The sequence below is a fragment of the Kryptolebias marmoratus genome, linkage group LG1 (genome assembly GCF_001649575.2).
Source record: "Kryptolebias marmoratus isolate JLee-2015 linkage group LG1, ASM164957v2, whole genome shotgun sequence".
Taxonomy (NCBI): domain Eukaryota; kingdom Metazoa; phylum Chordata; class Actinopteri; order Cyprinodontiformes; family Rivulidae; genus Kryptolebias; species Kryptolebias marmoratus.
The window spans coordinates 18,117,091-18,135,304 of NC_051430.1; the positions used below are offsets into that span (position 1 = coordinate 18,117,091).

Consider the following 18,214-nt stretch of genomic DNA (forward strand, 5'->3'; position numbering starts at 1 on the left):
CATGTTTTAAAATGATGTCAAGAGTGGACTTTAATTGTTCCAGTGGACCGCTAACGCTGGCTTTGACTTTCCAATCTTTTAGTACAAGAAACAATAAAAATGAACTTAAAAAATGTTCCCATTCTTCCTGTGAAAATATAATCTCTCTGTGTGTCTTTGAAATTGGCTGCTCAAGAATCTTAAGTGTTTTGAAAAGACTCGTGCAAGATTTATCTACATGTAAAATACACTCTTTTTATGCCATCCTGTAATGTTAAATCAAGTATTATAAAAATCATTTAACTCATTACCGCAAAGCGGGCATTTTATTCTTTCCAGCTTCAATAAATTATTAATTAAAAACACCTGTTGAGTCCTGCCATGGAGCCACTGTGGATCTGAGACAGGCAAACTGGAGGTGGTGGAGTTTCATGTGTGCATTTTTCTGGGTTTCCTAATTACCCTGCATGGATTATGGTGTAAATCTTGACTCAAAATTCTCTGAGCTCACTGCCGTGTTGTGTTGCTCTCCGTGAGGAGTTGAACGGGCCTCTTTGTGAGGATTTTTTTTTTTCACACCAGTGATCGCAGCTTTCCCTGCTGTTTCAGCCCGAACCTCAAAGACAACCATGAGCAGTCCACCGAGTCCTTCTCCAAGCCGATGGTTCAAAGCGCTGCGCAGGTAAAAACAACTCATTTGAACCGTTTTTTGGAGAAAATTAGATGATCTGAACTAAAGTAGCCTGTATGCAATGTGTATATTTATTGTAAATAAATAGGTGGACAACATCTGCTTTGTCTCTCAGAGTGGATGAGTTGAACATTATGACTGCAGCATTGTTAGTTTTGTGAGCATCACCTGAGTTATTAGGATTTGGGGGGATTTTTATTGAGTAGGTGTCCAGGTTTAACTTCCCATTACTTTAATTATAGATGTCAAACACCGGAGATTTTAAAACTAGAGGAAACATGAGTACAAAATAAAGGTGTGCTATGTGTGTCAGAGGAATGGTTGCTTAACGTGCAAAAGGTCAAGGATTAAAAATGTGTTCAGTGAATGTAGTGTAGTGTTGATCACTGTCAGTTCCAGGACCAGGCTGGGGGAGCCCTGTTTTAAAACCTGTCCTGTGGAGTGTGTGGATCTGCTGAGGAGGGCCCGAATTGCCTTTCAGGCTGGACGGACCTTGACGGAGGGCTTCAGGCTGGCCCAGCTGGAGGCCGTGGTGAGGATGCTGGAGGAACACGAGTGTGACTTTGTTGACGCTCTTGGAAGAGATCTTCATAAGGTGAGGACTGGTTCTGGCTCTGACAGTAATTATTTCTCATCCTTCTGACTACAAAAACTGACAATTTCTCGGCCTATTTGCCTGCCTTCTCTGTTTTTCTGTCAGCCACGATTTGAAACAGTTGTGTTTGAACTGATCACGGTCAAGAATGAGGCTCTTCACGCCATCAGTAACCTTAAGAAGTGGATGCAGCCACAGTCTGTGGAAAAGAACCTGGTGAGATCGCGGTTTGTTGCCTTATCTTACAAAAAGTGTTTGTCATAAAAACATGGTTGGGATTATTCAAGGCTTACACAACCTTTTTTTTTGGTAAAAAAAACCAGTCTGGCTGCTACAAAGAAATGTTTTATGTCTAGCCTACTAAAGCAGATTACCTTCAAATTGCCTTGACCTTTTAAGAATTCAGTGGGATGATGTCCGTTTCCTGAACCTGCAGACTTGTGGGAGTTTGGCTTGACCTGTAACCTAAATTTGAACTTGTCTTGCGCAGTCCACCACCTTGGATGAGTGTCTGGTGATCAGTGAGCCTCTGGGCGTGGTGTTCATCATGGGGAACTGGTGCAGTCCTGTCCAAATGTGTCTGGTGCCACTGGTTGGGGCCATCGCAGCAGGTGATCAGTTGAGTTTTTAACCAAACACAAACGGGTTTGAAGCGTCTCTCCACCGCTGATGTTTTGTTGTTGTTCCTGTAGGAAACTGTGCACTCATCAGTCCCTCAGAGTACACTGTGCACACAGCAGAGCTTCTCTATCGTCTCGTTCCCTTCTACTTGGACAATGTGAGTCAGAAAGCAGAGAACTACTCCAAATGTCTTAACAACTTACAAAACGTGTTGACATCTCAAACGGAGATGGGTTGGTTGTGTAGCTTTCTGGACAGCAGAGGAAAAAGTGTTTACGGTCTAAGGTTGAAGTACTTCACAAACTAAAATCCCTCTGAAGGAGAACTGGAAAAAAAGTAAGTTTATCATAAATGGTAATGCTGAAATGTTAAGCATGTTACTGTTCTGGAACTTGTTTGAACTTTCTGAATTTGAGACGTCAGGTAAATCTGAGGTGTAAGCAGTTGATTATTAGAAGAAAACCATAAAGTTTAGAGGGGAGAGTTCCTTGTATAAAAACTGTTTGTAAACTTTTAAAAGTCTAAAACATGACGCAGACTTCATCATGCTTCTTGTGACACAGCAAAATTTTAAAAAAGACCACTTCACTTTTCAACAACACTGTTTTTAAAATATGGTATTCGTTTAAGATTTCTTTTAGACTTAAGCTGTCAGACTTAAACAGAAGTAAATTTCACTCAGAAATATAGAAGAGAGGAGGTATGTGTGTGTATTGATGTACTGCAGTCAAAACAAAACTATTCACTAACTGTGGCATCAAGCAGAATCATTTTAAAATTCTGTATAAAGAGAGCCATCTTGTGGTGAGACCTTTTTTCTTCCCAAGGTGCTCCTGAAAATTGTAATCTGTTTGGTTTATTTGATTATTAGCTTGTTAGCTACAGTCTGCATAAAGTAAAAATGAAATGCCTGATAGAAAAATTCTTGTTTTCCTTAAGGAGTGCTTCCATGTGATTCAAGCAGGCGTCAATGACTTGCCTGAGATTGTGGAGCTCAAATTCGACCATGTTTTCTTTACAGGTAAACGTTTAATCATCTTCAAACACTTCTTGACTATCAAATTCATTAAACGTGGCTGTCCCTCCCCAGGAAACCGAGAGGAGGGAAGCAGGATTGCTGTGGCTGCAGCTCAAACCCTAACCCCTGTAACCCTGATTCTGGGAGGAAAGAATCCGTGTTATGTGGACCAGCACTGTGACATCGCCACCACCGTGCAGCGCATTACTTGGGCACGGTTCCACAATGCAGGTCAGAGCTTGACGGCTCCCAGCTACATTTTATGCCACACAGATGTAAAAGCACGGCTGGTGCAGGCCCTGAAGTGCTGCCTGATGCAGTTCTATGGTCCCGATCCCCGAGAGTCCCGCAGCTTTGGCCGCATAATCAATCTAAATATCTTCCACCGTACAAAAGACATGCTGTGGAGATCTGGCAAGGTGGTGGTTGGTGGGAAGGTGACTGAGGCAGAGAAGTATATTGGTAAGAACATTTATTACAGACTTTGCACAAAATAACACTTAGAGATTCATTGTGTGTGCTTAGGTCATCTTATTATTTTCTATTTGAAGCCCCAACAGTTTTGACAGAAGTGGCAGAATCAGATCCCATCATGCAGCAGGACATTTTTGGTCCAGTTCTTCCAATTCTGACAGTAAATGATGTGGAGGAAGCGATTGCCTTTATTAATAAGCAAGAGAAACCCCTCTGTGTGTACGCATATTCCACCAACACTAAGGTACATGATTAAAATTAGTGTCTTCATTAGTTTCTCAGCAGGCCAGTGCATATTGTGATCATGTGTTCGTGTCAGCGCAGGTCATTTCGAGGCTGATGAGCGAGACTTCAAGTGGAAGCTTTTGTTCTAATGATTGCATCTTGCAGAGCCTGATGGTGGCTTTGCCTTTCAGTGGAGTGGGTAAGTCTGCCACATACACACACACACACACACATATATATATATATATATATATATATATATATATATATGTATATTGCACATTTAACGCAGGGTTAACGTTGTCTGTAGCTGACGTTTTTATTTCTTCCAGGTGCCTGTGGAATGGGGTCGCTCCATGGCCGCTACAGCTTTGACACCTTCTCTCACAGAAAAGCATGCTTGCTTCGAGGCACACGGTTCGAGTGTGTCACCTATCTGCGTTACCCGCCTTACGAAGACCGCAATCTGTCTCTAATGACCTGGGCCTGTACCCTGTCCCAGAAGAGTCAGGGCTGGTGTCAGATCATGTGACGGTGTGGGAGGAGGATGATAGGACCATGTTGCAATGAAACCCGCTGTGCCAACGCCCACAGAAAGTTATAAACATGTCTAACACACTGTTGGTGAATTAACACGTAAGGGCCAAATTCACTGGGGTGGGGCTACATCCAACAAGGAACATATTTAAAAAAAAAAAATCTTCAGGATCAGTGTGAGATTACAATGAAAGAATCAATGATTTACTCATTATTGTTTGTCTATATAGAAAAATGTTTACAATTTTTATTAATAAATATTTTGAATGTACATGTATCATCTAATTGATTTATTCTGACTTGATATCCCATGCCAAGAATAATACTTCGGAATAAGAAAACACTTTTTGTTCTGCGTTTACTTCGTAACTGAACTATCTGCACCCACCATCCCAAACACAAACTGAGATTCTGATGTTAGGTGAGGTCATTCAGGTCTCCTGTAGATCTTCTCTTCACTGCCTTCCTTCATGGCTGCATATCTGGCAGCTGTGAACAGGTAGTCACTCAGCCTGCGTGAAAATATTACAACATTTTATCAGATGTGTAGAGAGGAAAAAACATATTTGAAGGCATAATACTGACCTGTTCAGGAACTTGGCAACATCTGGGTCTGCCTCCCCTGAGCGCACAATCGGAGCCACACTGTAAAAGGACAGATGTGTTCAGACAAAGTAACTGTAAAACAAGCTCATTTTAAAACCACAAATGTGCTGAAGCTTACCTGCGCTCTGCTCTCCGGCAGACTGTCCGAGCTAAGTGCAAAGCTGCACTGCTCTTCCCACCGGACTGTGAAATGCAAACCAGATGTATGAAAATCTGGACTTCCATAGGAACATGTACACAGGAGTACAAACAGGCTTACTGGTAAAATGAAGTTGGTTAGCGTTGGGAGTTCCTCTGTAAAATGATCAATCCAGGCTTCCAGGTCTGTAACGGACTGAGCGCTGAATTTTGTTCTTTCTTGGAAAAATGAAAGAAAAGAAACGCCCCACCTCAAATGTCTTTAAGAACAAAGGTCAAAAGATTGAAAATAAAAGCCAGTGTTTGCTTACTTAAATGATTTTCTCTTGCAGATGATTGAGGGGTAGCAATATTGGACCCCACATCTTGTAGAACACACTGTATCTGCAATAAACAAGAAGAAACTCTTTTCTCTAGTGACTGAACAATGTTGGCTCTCAAGTGGGAATGAATGAAAAACAAAAATCAAACCTTGTCCAGCTGATACGTGAAGGTGTGACCTTTTTCAAGGCAAAATTCTCTGGCCAACCTGTAACACAAGACAGGATTATACCATAATTGGTGGCAAAACAAGTTTCTGACTTGCATTATTGTAATCACATTTTACTTGATGGTCAAAAATGCATTATTCCAACAACTCTAGCTTATGTATATTTTTAAAAGACACAATAAAGAGTAGCAGCTTAAAGGTATCATAGGGTTTGCAAAATATTTTGAGGAAAAGTTAGAAATATTGAACTCAGTTTGACAAAATGCAATTATTTTCTTTTATCTCCCTTTAATAAAAATTGTGTATCTGCCTAAATACTCAATTAGCAGTTAGTAGCATTAAAGACACTATAGAATATATTTTACCTAATAGATATTCTACTAAGAGAACTTTAAAAACTTATTAGATCTGTGAATTTATACCCATTTAAAAAGGGAAGGCGAGGAAAGAAACTTGATTTCATGACATGCTACACCAAAACTTAATAGTAGACCAAAGACTTGTTTGCTAATGATTCCTTTTAGTTGTTTTTATTTCATTATTGTATAATTTGCTTTTGCTAGTCTTACAATTTGCATTTAATGAACTGTGTAAATGCTTGTTTTTCCTGCTTATATAATTGTTATTCTGTTCTTTTCCCTGCATTTTATGTAACTAAAATGTGTTACAGTGGATTAAAAACAATTTACCCTATAGCTGATGACAGCTCATCTGTAGTTCCCAGTGCTTCAAAAACACCATCTTCCTTTGGCCTCCTTTCTCCTGTGAATGTGCTGGAGAAACCTGAACAGAAAGAATTGAGTCAGCTTTTGTAAATTTATTTTGATGTAGCTAAACCTTTAGATAAATTACCTTTGTCTCCAGTTTTAGTGTATATTTTAGGTGCCTTGTTGTTATCTCTTTCAGTGGCATAACTGTTCAGAAAAAGAAGAGCAGGAATTGTTTTAGAAAGCATTTCATAATACTGTCTCTATATTTGCTAACAGATATGAGAATTGAGTAATTTTGCAACAGTGCAAAGACAGCGAAATGAAAAAAATACACTCTAAATATATATTTTAACACACAACAGAGAATTATAAATACCTTCTAGCTGAACACAATATTTTTGGTGTTTGATGTTCACTTATGAAACTGCGAGTCCGCACAAAACAGCGGAGGAGAGAAGGTTTAATGATAAACGATGTCATGTTTAAGCTAAATGCTAACAGCAATATGTAAATATTGTGTATGTTTGCTTTTTGTCCCTCTGCTGTGTCCGTAGTTAAAAGGCGTTACGATTCCATCGCGTGATTGGTCAACTCATCACGTCGTAACAGGTTGCTGGACGCTGATTGGTCAAAAGGAAACGTATTCTATTATCTGCGGCGCTGATTGGACAGTGGGAGTCAAATCCACCCTCGTCTTTTTTCCTGCGTGTATGTCGTGTTTTTAGTTCTGTCACTCGTCGCGTGAAGTAGTCAAACTTTAGACCAGTTAGGAAGTGTTTTTAAAAATACGTATATGTCGTCAAATTTCTAGTAGTTCTCGACCGTTCGCGAAGAGTAGCTGCGTGGCGGAGCTGCCAACTGCTTGTTGCTGTCTCAGCACATTAGCTAAGCCTGCAGTGATAATAATGCTGTCTGTAAAGTTGATTAGGACGCGTCATTTTTGACTGAAAACTCACAGAAATGCAGGTCAGGGACTGCCTGGTTTCTGCTCCTGGGAAGGCGATTCTCCACGGAGAGCATGCTGTGGTTCACGGAAAGGTAACCTGTATGAGAGAACCAGAATATGACAGATAAATTTTATATAACTGCATGATTCTGATTGTTGCACTAAGATTAGCAGTGTTTATGTTTTTGTTGTGCTGCCAGCACACACTCCTTACTCAATAATTAACGCCATATATCTGTTAAAACCGGTGATTCTGAAATGCATTAATGAACTGTGATCTGTTATTTGGTTGTCCTGTTTCTTACAGGTGGCTCTAGCTGTGAGTTTGAACCTGAGAACATATTTGCAAATAAAAGCCAGATCCAATGGAAAAGTCTGCATCAACCTCCCAAACATTGACACCTTCCTCTGCTGGGACCTGTCTGAGCTGAAGCAGCTTCTGGCCTGTTTAGGCGGTAAGAATTGGTGGAGAACAAGAGATCAGTGTCTCGTATTAACACCACATTTGTTTAGTTACACCAGCGACACACTAACACACTGACTTATTGATTCATTTTGGCGCAGTAGATGTGTCCAATTTATTTTCAGAAACATTTTTTAAATGTAGGTAAGTTGCGTAGTGTCCATTCCTTCAAGAAATACTATGATTTTAATGTTTAATGTAATTGTTTTTTCATGATCTTTTTTAAATTTTGCGTTCACATTTCTCTAGGTAATTATACTATGAGCTTGTCTTTTTCTTTTGATAAAAGTGAAATAGATTCCAACACCTGGTCTCGACCTGCAGCCTTTTGCTTTTAGATTCGTTGACCAACACTGAAGTTCAGTGGGTCTCCTTATCCAAGACGTGTTTATGTACTATGTTATATACTCACAGCTGAAAATGTGTGTTTGTGTGATTTTTAAAAAAAAATAACATTACCAGATAAAAAGGAAGAGGCACAGCGTCTGGATGCTGAACTTGTGAAGCGGCTGCGGGAATTTCTAGGTGTAACTGATGGAAATTTGGACAGCAGCAACACGGCCACCTTAGCCTTCCTTTACATCTACCTGTCACTGTTTAGATCAGGGTAAGGTGTCTGTCTGTCCCATGAGTTACATGTTTTACAGAAACTAGATACATTAAAGCTGTTTTATATAGATATGGGTAACTCATGTCCAATTCACACAACCCTTTGTAAGAAAAAAAGCAGAAATAGTTTATTTTATCTGATTTCTACTCGCAGATACTCTCCAAACACAGGCAAATATGGAGCAAAAACTCATAATTTGACATTTTTGCTACATACAAGTCTTGCTATTGCATGCATTCTACTATTAGCTTGTGCTTCTTATAGGGTTTGTAAAGTGTTAAAGTTCTTATTAAAAGAATCATTTTGTGCTGAATATTGGGAAAAGTTCACTCTGCTTCGGGTTTATTTGTGTGCTTTTAGATGACAACAGGAAAGGAGGAAGGGCCACAGACGTAGAGAAAAACAAGTCAGCAGGACAGTGGTGAGGTGCTTCAGTGTGAAGGTGGGAGTGCATCGAGGACAGACTAACATATGAGGTCAGGCAGGAATCCCTGTGGACTATGATGTTTGCAGATGAGATTGTGGTTTGTGGTGAGAACATGGAACAGGTGGAAGAGAACCTGGAGAAGTGGAGGTATGCACTTGAAAGACGAGGAATGAAAGTCAGCCGTGAGGCAGAGTATCTGTGTGTGAATGAGTGGGAGGCTACAAGGAGCAGAGGTCCTTGGTGTAGGACTTCAAGTACTTGGGACTGACTGTCCAGGAAGATGGGGAGTGTGGTAAAGAGGTGAAGAAGAGAGTCCAGGCAGGATGGAGTGGATGGAGAAAAGTTTCAGGAGTGATTTGTGACAAAAGGTGGCAGCAAAGGTCAAAGGAAAGGTTTACAAGACAGTAGTGAGAGCAGCCAACTTTTTAGTTTTTGGTTTGGACAGTGGGACAGACAAAAAGACAGGAGACAGAATAGGAAGTGTCAGAGCTGAAGATGTTGAGGTTCTTCTTGGGAGGGACGAGGATGGACAGGATTAGGAATGAGGTCATCAGAGGTGCAGCACAGGTTGAAGGACTGGGAGATAAAGTTAGAGAGGCCAGACTGAGATGGTTTGGACATGTGCAGAGGAGGGACAGTGGCTATATTGGTAGAAGGATGTTAGAGATGCAGCTGCCAGGAAAAAGACAAAGAGGATATCTATGGATGCAGTCAGAGAGGACATGGAGGGAGTTGGAGTGAGGACAGAGGACACAGAAGACAGTTAGATGGAGGAGGACTCTCTGTGGAGACCCCTGAAAAGGGAACAGCTGAAAGAAGAAGCAGCTAAAAGCTAAAATTAGCAAAACACAAATCTAAAACCAGCTAAAATAAAAATCCACATTTATTAAATGAATCCAAACAAAGTTAAATAAAGTAAAATATTTTAAAAATTATAGGAGTTGCAAATACCAAAAGTCATGACGCTCATCTCCTGAATGAACTGAACATTTTGATGCCTGAATGGTTAAAATTAATAAAAGTTTGCTGAAGTAACTAGATGCTGAAAAACATCTAGAAGAAATTACAAACAGGAAAAAAACAACAACAACTGTGTGAATGTTAAATCAGCATTCACACAATGAATGAGTAATTTAAAACTTTTGAAGTTTTTAATCACATTTAAGAACTTTTACTTTGTGTTTAATTTGAAGAAAAAAAAGTCCTTCTCTTTAACGCAGCATTTCTCTTAGAAGTAAAGCGAGCCACCTTTGTTGAAGTGAAGACAATAAGAACAGACAGAGGAGGATGTTGGTGGCTCCAGCAGCTGTAAAGGTGCTCGGGAACATTAGAGCTGCAGGTCGTTGGAGGGTTTAATCGACACTGACACAGCGCTGGCATGTCTCGTAGAGGTGAAGGATTTCTGACAGGATGGCCACTAATGAGAGTCAGGCACTGGGCCACTGTTCACCCTTTAACAAGTCTGCATGTGTTTTTCCCTTGAGAGAAGAAGTGGACAATTAGTTTAGAGTATTCTTCTGTCTGCCTGAAAACAGCCTCTCTGACAGATATTGACAGAAGTGTCAGAAAAGTTTCTGCTGCATAAAGAACTTAATGGGTATCTATTCATTACACACTGTATACACCATTAATACAATGTAGCTCTGCCTGTTAGTGCGATTGTAATAATAGTGATGCCCATGGGTTTTGTTTTGGGGATGCATTTGGGAATTAAATTGACAATACATACATTTATACTGTCATCTTTTAACAGATGTAATTAGTCATTTGTAGAGTATTTAGGTCAAATAAAACTGTATTTGTGGTTGTATTCTCAGGGAGCTGCCCAGCTTGACGGTGACTGCGTGGTCAGAGTTACCGACCGGAGCAGGACTCGGGTCCAGCGCTGCCTACTCGGTGTGTCTGGCTGCAGCTCTGCTCTGTGCAGGAGGAACCATTACTTCCCCTCTGAAAGAGTGGGAGCACACAGCCAGGTAAGGGTTTCCCCTCGTATTTAAACTCTATGTTTAAAGCCATTACACCTCAAAGCATATAATGTGGCAGATTTTTCTTCACACACGTCACACAGTGTGTTCTGTTTTCCCTAAAGGTCTTTGGTTTGATGTTTTACATTTTTAAATTTTTTTTATTTGATGTCAAAAGCATTAAAAAAATGTTAAAACATGGGCAAGCATGTCATTTTGAGTTATTTACCATAGATCTAGGTGATATTAGGAAAACATGGGATTGTGATATTATTGAAGAATATTGTGATGATAATATCTGTTACAATAAACACACATATTCTGTCATTATAATGTTCCCAGCACTCTCCATGCACCGGCTGTGTGTATTTAATGGAGTGGGGGTCTATCTGATTGCCAGATTTTTGCATGTAGTTTGTATGTGATTTATTTATTGAATTTATTTTTTGAAACCTTTGTGGTATTAATAATTTTTGACATGTTGTGTATGTCTTGTTTGTTTTTGGGATGTTTTTATGTTTGTGAATTCAAAAAATAGGTTTGTATAGTTTATTATATACAAGGCCATGTTTTGTTATTTAATTCATTACTGCTCCAAATAAAGTAAATGGCATGTCTGAACTGCAGACAAATATGTTTAATCTAAAATATACAACATGCTGCTCAAACAAATTGTATATATTATTAACCACTAATGATGCGTTCACAGACGTGCAGATTATCTTGGTATTCATGTATCCCCATATTCACACAAATGTTCCTGCCTGTTCCTGAAAAATGTGATTCAAGATGAGCAAATATTATTATAATTACAATTCTCTTTTCCAGTTTATTTATATTTTTATATAATATATATTTATATTTTTGTTTTTTACTGCTTTAGATGAAATAGAAAGTTTAAGTACGCTCCTTTAAATGTGTCCGCTGGCTTTACTGATAATTGTTTTAACATTATGACTTATTGTGAAGCATTTTAAAAGCAGTCATGTAAACACAGTAATGTTTTAATGCATTTCTAGTACTTAAGTGTTTATTTCTATAAAACCTGATGGAGATTCAGACTCCATAACTGCAAATCCTTCAAAAGCACAGCTGTGTCTGCGCTCAGGTTTGTTGATTTTTGTTTATTTGGACTTTAGATTCTTTACTTTTTTCTGTCTCTAGGTGGTGTCAGGAGGACCTGGAGCTCATCAACAGTTGGGCTTTTCAAGGGGAGCTGATCATCCATGGAAACCCTTCAGGAGTAGACAACGCTGTGGGAACGTGGGGTGAGGCAGGAAACTGGGATGTTTTGCACTTTAGGAATATTGCATCATCACAGCTGAATATCATCATATGATTATGTATCTAATAATTTTTAATTTTATTTTCATGTAGGCGGCATGCTGAGGTTCTTAGCTGGGAAGATAATACCACTGAGCAGGTTCTGACACTGATGAACACTTATTGGTTAAATACTTATTGAAACACATCATAGTGTGTGTGTTTTTGGCTCACAGGAGCAAAATATTGTGTGTGTGTGTATAAAAAAAGAAAAAAAAAATCCAGATTGTATGAACTCTGGTCTTTCTTACTTCCAGGGTACCATTATTAAGAATCCTCCTCACTAACACCAAAGTACCACGAAGCACCAAGGTACTTGTTGCCAGGGTGAAGGACAGAATTAACAAGGTACTAAATGGTTTTTCCCTCCCCCGTGTGTTACTTGCCGACACTATAATTAATATAATAGGCAGTGCTTTTGCGTGGCTGATACTCCAGAGCATGGGGTTGAGTGCCTCCATAAAATATTAAAATTAAACTCTTGCCCAGGATCCCTGTGTGCCGTTGCCTTGGTGACATCAGCAGGTGTGCAGATTTCCACCTCAGACAGAGATGTGCTTACGTGACGCTGTGGCAATGTTGAGCACAGTCAAAGTCAAACGTGGCAATATGCAATCTGTACGCAGCTGTCCATCAGTAACTGCTGGAGATTTCCAAATCTACACACGTGTTTGTTTTATACACAAGTTCTGTGCAGAAATAAGGCTGGAACTGGTCAAATTGATCCTTTGTTTTTGTTTTCCTCTTCCTTCAGTTTCCATCTATCATGATCCCTGTGCTCGACTCAGTTGATGCCATCTCCTGCACTTGTGAGAAAGTCCTCACAGACATGACTTGTGAACCTATCACAGGGGAGCACTACAACGTTCTAGAGGTACAAGTTATTACTAGATTGGGTAATTTATTCTTTTAGAGGAATTAGAGAAAATGCATCTCCTCCAAAAATGCAGTGTTAATGCTGAGTCCTGAAGGAGTTTGCTGAAATTTGCTGAAGAAGCTGAAACTGGGTTGTTAAATTTAAAGCAAGCAGACCAGAAGCTAAAAGAGGCACAATGGAAGCACAGAGCAGTAGCTAAAACTAGCCAAAGGTTAGTTAAAGGTAGCACACTGCCAGCCAGAAGCTAAAAGTAGAAAAGTATGAGATCCTCTACTGTTTGTGTTTAGTTCTTGGAATGGGCCAGACCATTAAAAACCTCAAAAATCCACATTAACATATTTAAATCAATCCTGTAATGGACAGGGAACCAATGAAATGAGATCAACGCTAGTATTATCGTGTTTTCTTGTTTCATTAAAAAAAACAAAAAGAAACGCGAGCAGCAGCTTTTTGTTCCACCTGCAGAAGATAAAGGAAATGCTGATTGATCCATGACTTTAAGGAGTTACAACAATTTATATGCATTGTATTAAAAGCAGAAATAGGTTATTTCAAAATGTTTGATAAAGAAATTGGGCTTATCGTGGTTAAACATCATGGGAAAAAAAACTTGCTTTGACCACTGAATTGGTTTCTTTAATGAATTTATTTGAATTTTAGATTCATCCATTCTTGATGAGATTTATACACTTCAACAAAAGCTTCATTAGCTTTTATTTTTATGGGCAACTAGATCAGAATATTTTTTATTAATTTTTTTTTAAAATTTATTTAACCAGATAAACCGCATTGAGATCCAGATCTCATTTTCAAGGGGGACCTGGGCAGAAATCTGCAGTACACAACAACCTGGTTACAAAAACAAAATTGATTAATGCATATACACAGGTATAAAATCTGTATATATGTAATATAATCAGCAAAACAGCGAAGGGGATGTCTTCCAAAAATGGACTCCAAAAGCAACATGTGTAATGAAAACAGAACAGGTCCGAGAACAGAGCCTTGTGGAACTCCACATATAATCGAAGCTGCAGCTGAAAAGTAACAACATTTAATAACAGGCTAAATGTGTTATTTCTAGGAGCTTATTGACATCAACCAGCATCACCTGAACGTGATGAGTGTGGGGCACCCTGCCTTAGACACGTTGTGCCGAGTCACACTGGCCAAAGGACTCCACAGCAAGCTAACAGGCGCAGGTGGAGGAGGCTGTGGCATCACTCTCCTGAGACCAGGTGATGCACAATAACGCCGAGTGTACTATAAGCTCCATAGATTCTTTTTTTTGACCTTGTCATTTAAATGCTTTATTTCATCTACTGAACGGCAACATTGACCTTCCATATGAGCAGACGTTGGAGCAAATGTAATCTACATTTTTGTTTTTGTGACAAGATAAATGACTGAAGGCCATGAATTTAAAACAGACAAACATGTTTTTTAAGCACGTTCACTTTGTAATTTCCCATTGTTTACAGTTTCAAAATAACAACAAATTTACAGGCCTTGACACTCCCTTTGGCAAATGTCACAGCTCATACATGAGTTTTTGCAGCAGCAAAGAATCTTTTAGTTTTTGCAAGTTCTTTCTCACATAAATTGTTCTTTAGAAGACTATTCAAGTCTTTGCCCAGAGTTGCTGTGAGGGCCACAGCAAAACATTCATCTTGTACTTTTTCAAATGGTCCTTTGTGGATTTTGAGGTATGTTTGCAGTTGTAAAAGTTGGTGTCTTTTCATCTTCCATCATTTCACAGAAGCTGTAATGTTTGTTTTTCAGAATTTGTTGGTATTTGATTAAATTCCTCTTTTTTTTCTCTCCATTGAAACATTCTTTCTGCACTTTTTTGCACCAAAAGACTTTAATGATTCATTCCTCTTCGAACAATGGTAAAGGCCTTCTTTTTTATAATTTTTTGATGACACATACCAGGCAGACAATACTTTACATTTTAACTTTATAAATCCACCAGGCTAAATTCTGAAACTAATCTTGGCAAAATGATGAAAACTGGTTCATCTCCAAGTCCCGGTTTGAAGTGTTTTGTGAAAGAGGCTTTTGTTTCTTTGTTTGTCTGACAACAAATTAATTTTTTAATCAAATTTCTACTAGTCATAATAACCTCCTTGTCACCACTTGTTTGTTAAATGAATTTACTTTGCGGGGACAAAGACAACCCGTGACGCAAAAAAAATGTTGTTTTTCTAAAACTCTTTTCTCTGACATAGAGTGATGAAAATCAGAAGGTTTTATAAGACCGAGCTCTGTGTGTGTGTGTGTGGGTACAATTGTAAAACAATTTAGAAGGAAACTTTATATGAACTTCTCTTTGACAAAGCAAACAAGCAGAATAACCTCAGTGTTTGTTGATGCCTGCAGCCTGTAGCATACTGCATTTTTAATAAGTTATAAATCCCCCTAAATAAATTTCCAAATGCTCTTTGTTTGTTTTCTTCTCAAGCACTTCTCTGTGAAATGCAGTTATTTCCAAACAGTGTTATCTGTCTACCCTAATGCTCTAAGAGAGTCCTGAGAGTAAACCTCTTTGAGTTAAAAGAGGCACTAAGTTATTTAATTTCTACCCCTGGAAGCTGCGTCTGAATTCTGCTTGGATCGTTTGAACTGGATGTGTTTTAAGTGTTATTGCTTGTTGAGCTGGTGCTGGTCCTTTTTCAGATGTTTTACATTTTTTAGCATCAGAGATCAGGGGTCGTACCAGACATTTGTCTCAATCTTACAAATGGCCCCATTTTGTTTGTTTGCTTCTATTAGCTAATTGATTGAAGGGTTTGGATTTTTCTTTCCTTTTTGCTGAGAGAGAAACTGAGAATTCGCCCTCAAAGGCACAGCTGGAGCCCATTTAGACACGTCCGCTGGACTTACAGAGTATTTTTATCCTGATCTGAGCTTTTGAGACTTTAATAGACTCTGGTTTGTTTATCTTGTAGAAACTGACTCCTTGATTGTTCAGAGCACAGTGCAGGACCTGAGAGACTGCGGCTTCGACTGCTGGGAAACGAGTATCGGTGGTCCAGGTGTGCAGCAGCATTCCCTCATCTACATCAAGGACGAAATCCTGGAGGTTTTAAACCGTTATTAGAGCGCACATCTGGCTAAACAGGATAAAGGACACACCTTATGGCTTTCTGTTGTTGGAACTTCAAGACCCATAATGAAGTAATTTTGTGAGCTGAGACAATCAGAACATATTTCACTCTGAGTGGAGCTGAACCAGACTTTTTAAATGTTAACAGATTTTCTTGATTGATTTTTATTTTATTTTACTAACAATAATCAACTGGATCTTGGTTTTGTGAACAAACTCATTGACTTACACGATACTCGTGCTTTAAGAGCTGTGGCCACTAGATGGCAGCAGAGTTAAACAAATATTGTTAAATAAATCTTTATTGACATTTCGGCGCTCTAATAAACTTAATGCTTTGTCAGAATTCCATTAAAATTTTCTGCAAATGTTTAAAAGCAGCACGACTTGATGAATTAGACTGCGGGAGATAATTTCAAACATTTTCAACATGGAATAATGTTGGATATCTGCAGTAATGAATGTAATTATGTTGAGATATTTTTCTTTTTTTTTTAAAAAAAACTCGGTAAGCACAAAAAATTGAAATAAAACAATTTGCTCAAATTGTACTTATCATAAATGGCACTTCAAACTGGAGTCAGGTATCCAACTAAATACTGAAATATAAAAAATGATGTAAATATTTCCATGACTGGGCTTTTTTTCCCCCTCATATAAATACTAACTGGTTGTGTTGTTCTGCTAATAGAGGGTGGAGAAAGGGGGACAGCAGGAGAGCGAGGCCTCTCTGGAGGTTCTGGATTATAATGTGAATAAACAAAACCAGCATCGTTCTGAGTTACACATTCTTGCTAACGCACACACGGATTCACAACAGCTTTCCCCAAATTCTCCTTCATAATTGCTCATCCTCCTAAGCGTCACATAATATGCTGTAAATACCACAGAAGCAGGAGACCGGTCTGCTTCGAGGATCTCTGATTTGTGGTAAAGGTCATTGTGGGATTCAGCTCAGTTTGAATATCCATTTCAATTTCTATTTTTTAAATGTCACGAAGATTGAGTAGTCTAAATCTGGCAGTGGATGTGAATAAACGGCATTTGTCACCCCCCCTCCCCTCTTCAGCCGGGTGCCCCCTCTGTCCTGTTGAATTGTGTCATCTTTATGTCAGGGCAGCCCCCCTGTCAGCGTGCTGCACAGTTGCCCCTAACCCCTGCTGGAATTTAATTACCACTGCGCTTTTCAATTGAAATGGCATTGAGGAGAGTAAAAAGGGGGCGGGAAGGCGGAGGGGACAAGAGAGAGACAACGGAGCCAATTTTATTTGAACCCCCCTCTTTTTATTTTCAGTCTCATTTTCTTTCAGCCCCTTTTTTTTTTTCTTTTTACCCCTGCAAGGCACAGATGGTATTTTTTTTATATCAATGTCAATGCCTGCTTCTTTCTGCTCTGATGAATAGAATCTAAGGAGGGCCTGAGATTATTTCAGATTACTCATGGAGGGAGGAAAAAAGGGGTCAAGGATATAAGGAGGATGTCAGAATTAGAGAGGTACAGTTGCGCTGCCCCCTCGGTGAGGAGGGGCATGTACAAATCATTTAACATTTCGGGTGTTTTAGGGAGTTTTGTCTGGATGAATCAATGCGAGTGAAGCGAGGATGAATAATTCATTTTGTCCAAGCAGGAGGAATGAAATGCTAAATGTGAATTTGCTGAGTGGTCTTGCACACTGTGGCACATTCCCTCTGGTCCCCTGTCAACTGGTGAAATGCTTGTCAGGAACCATTAAGATTGAATACAGAATTAGATCTGGCTGACAAGATATCATGATGCTGATGTCCAGTGGTTTTGCTAATGGGGATTCGGTATGTTAATATCTACAGTGGGCACTTGCATTCACATCTATAGGCTTCTGGATCACTATTTGTCATTTGTTTTTGTTTTTTTGTGAAAAGTGCATGTTTTGTCTGTTTTCTGTGTCAGAAACAGCTACAGAGCGGAAGGTTTGTACAGCGGTCTGTAACGACACAATGGCTGAGGCAACATCAGCATCATGAGCTCCTCTCTGTCATGATGAGCTGTACGATCCTCCTGGGGCTGTTTGCCCTTTCGGTAAGTGGGGGTTGGAGGCCAGTGGCAGGGGTCTGATTAAGACAGCAGGGTCAAAGAACTCGGAGGATTTAGTTCTACATTTTTTTAACATTTGCTTCAGTTCTGAGCTCCTTACTGCAATGCAAAGTTTTTTTTTTTTTGTTTAATTTTGCGTAGCTGAGGGGTAAATCCAACATATTCCAGCTGTCACCAGGCAAGAGGCAGGGTACAGCCTGAACACGACAAAACCAACGCAAACAACCTGACATGCTCATATATTCAAGTTAGAAACTGCAATCAAACTAACATTTATGTTGTTGCTTTTTTATCGCTGTATGGTAGCAGTGCCAATCCCTGTCCTTGTGTTTTTATAAAA

General features: G+C 39.3%; 3 protein-coding genes across 4 annotated transcripts; 2 read left to right on the plus strand and 1 right to left on the minus strand.

The window, feature by feature from the left end:
• Positions 1-374: 374 nt before the first annotated feature.
• Positions 375-4,411, plus strand: aldh3b2 (aldehyde dehydrogenase 3 family, member B2). Of its 2 annotated transcripts, none has more exons than XM_025005379.2 (10): positions 375-661; positions 1,070-1,265; positions 1,371-1,481; positions 1,756-1,876; positions 1,958-2,043; positions 2,826-2,907; positions 2,977-3,366; positions 3,456-3,622; positions 3,703-3,802; positions 3,936-4,411. In XM_025005379.2, the coding sequence occupies exons 1-10, from the start codon at positions 609-611 to the stop codon at positions 4,133-4,135; spliced, it is 1,506 nt and encodes a 501-aa protein (XP_024861147.1). In that variant the 5' UTR covers positions 375-608; the 3' UTR covers positions 4,136-4,411. The 2 variants fall into 2 exon arrangements, with proteins under 2 accessions (XP_024861147.1, XP_017269163.1); XM_017413674.3 differs by having other exon boundaries at positions 376-661; positions 1,064-1,265.
• Positions 4,412-4,511: 100 nt separating this feature from the next.
• On the minus strand, positions 4,512-6,620 carry mmab (metabolism of cobalamin associated B). Its single transcript, XM_017413673.3, has 9 exons — positions 6,461-6,620; positions 6,227-6,288; positions 6,064-6,157; positions 5,356-5,413; positions 5,196-5,268; positions 5,006-5,103; positions 4,865-4,929; positions 4,726-4,785; positions 4,512-4,652 (listed from the first exon to the last, which is right to left on the minus strand). Exons 1-9 carry the CDS (start codon positions 6,562-6,564, stop codon positions 4,568-4,570), a joined length of 699 nt encoding a protein of 232 aa, XP_017269162.1. The 5' UTR covers positions 6,565-6,620; the 3' UTR covers positions 4,512-4,567.
• Positions 6,621-6,779: 159 nt separating this feature from the next.
• On the plus strand, positions 6,780-16,430 carry mvk (mevalonate kinase). Its single transcript, XM_017413644.3, has 10 exons — positions 6,780-7,122; positions 7,338-7,485; positions 7,956-8,100; positions 10,348-10,503; positions 11,659-11,762; positions 11,872-11,917; positions 12,075-12,165; positions 12,572-12,691; positions 13,779-13,932; positions 15,646-16,430. Exons 1-10 carry the CDS (start codon positions 7,045-7,047, stop codon positions 15,795-15,797), a joined length of 1,194 nt encoding a protein of 397 aa, XP_017269133.1. The 5' UTR covers positions 6,780-7,044; the 3' UTR covers positions 15,798-16,430.
• Positions 16,431-18,214: the final 1,784 nt, after the last annotated feature.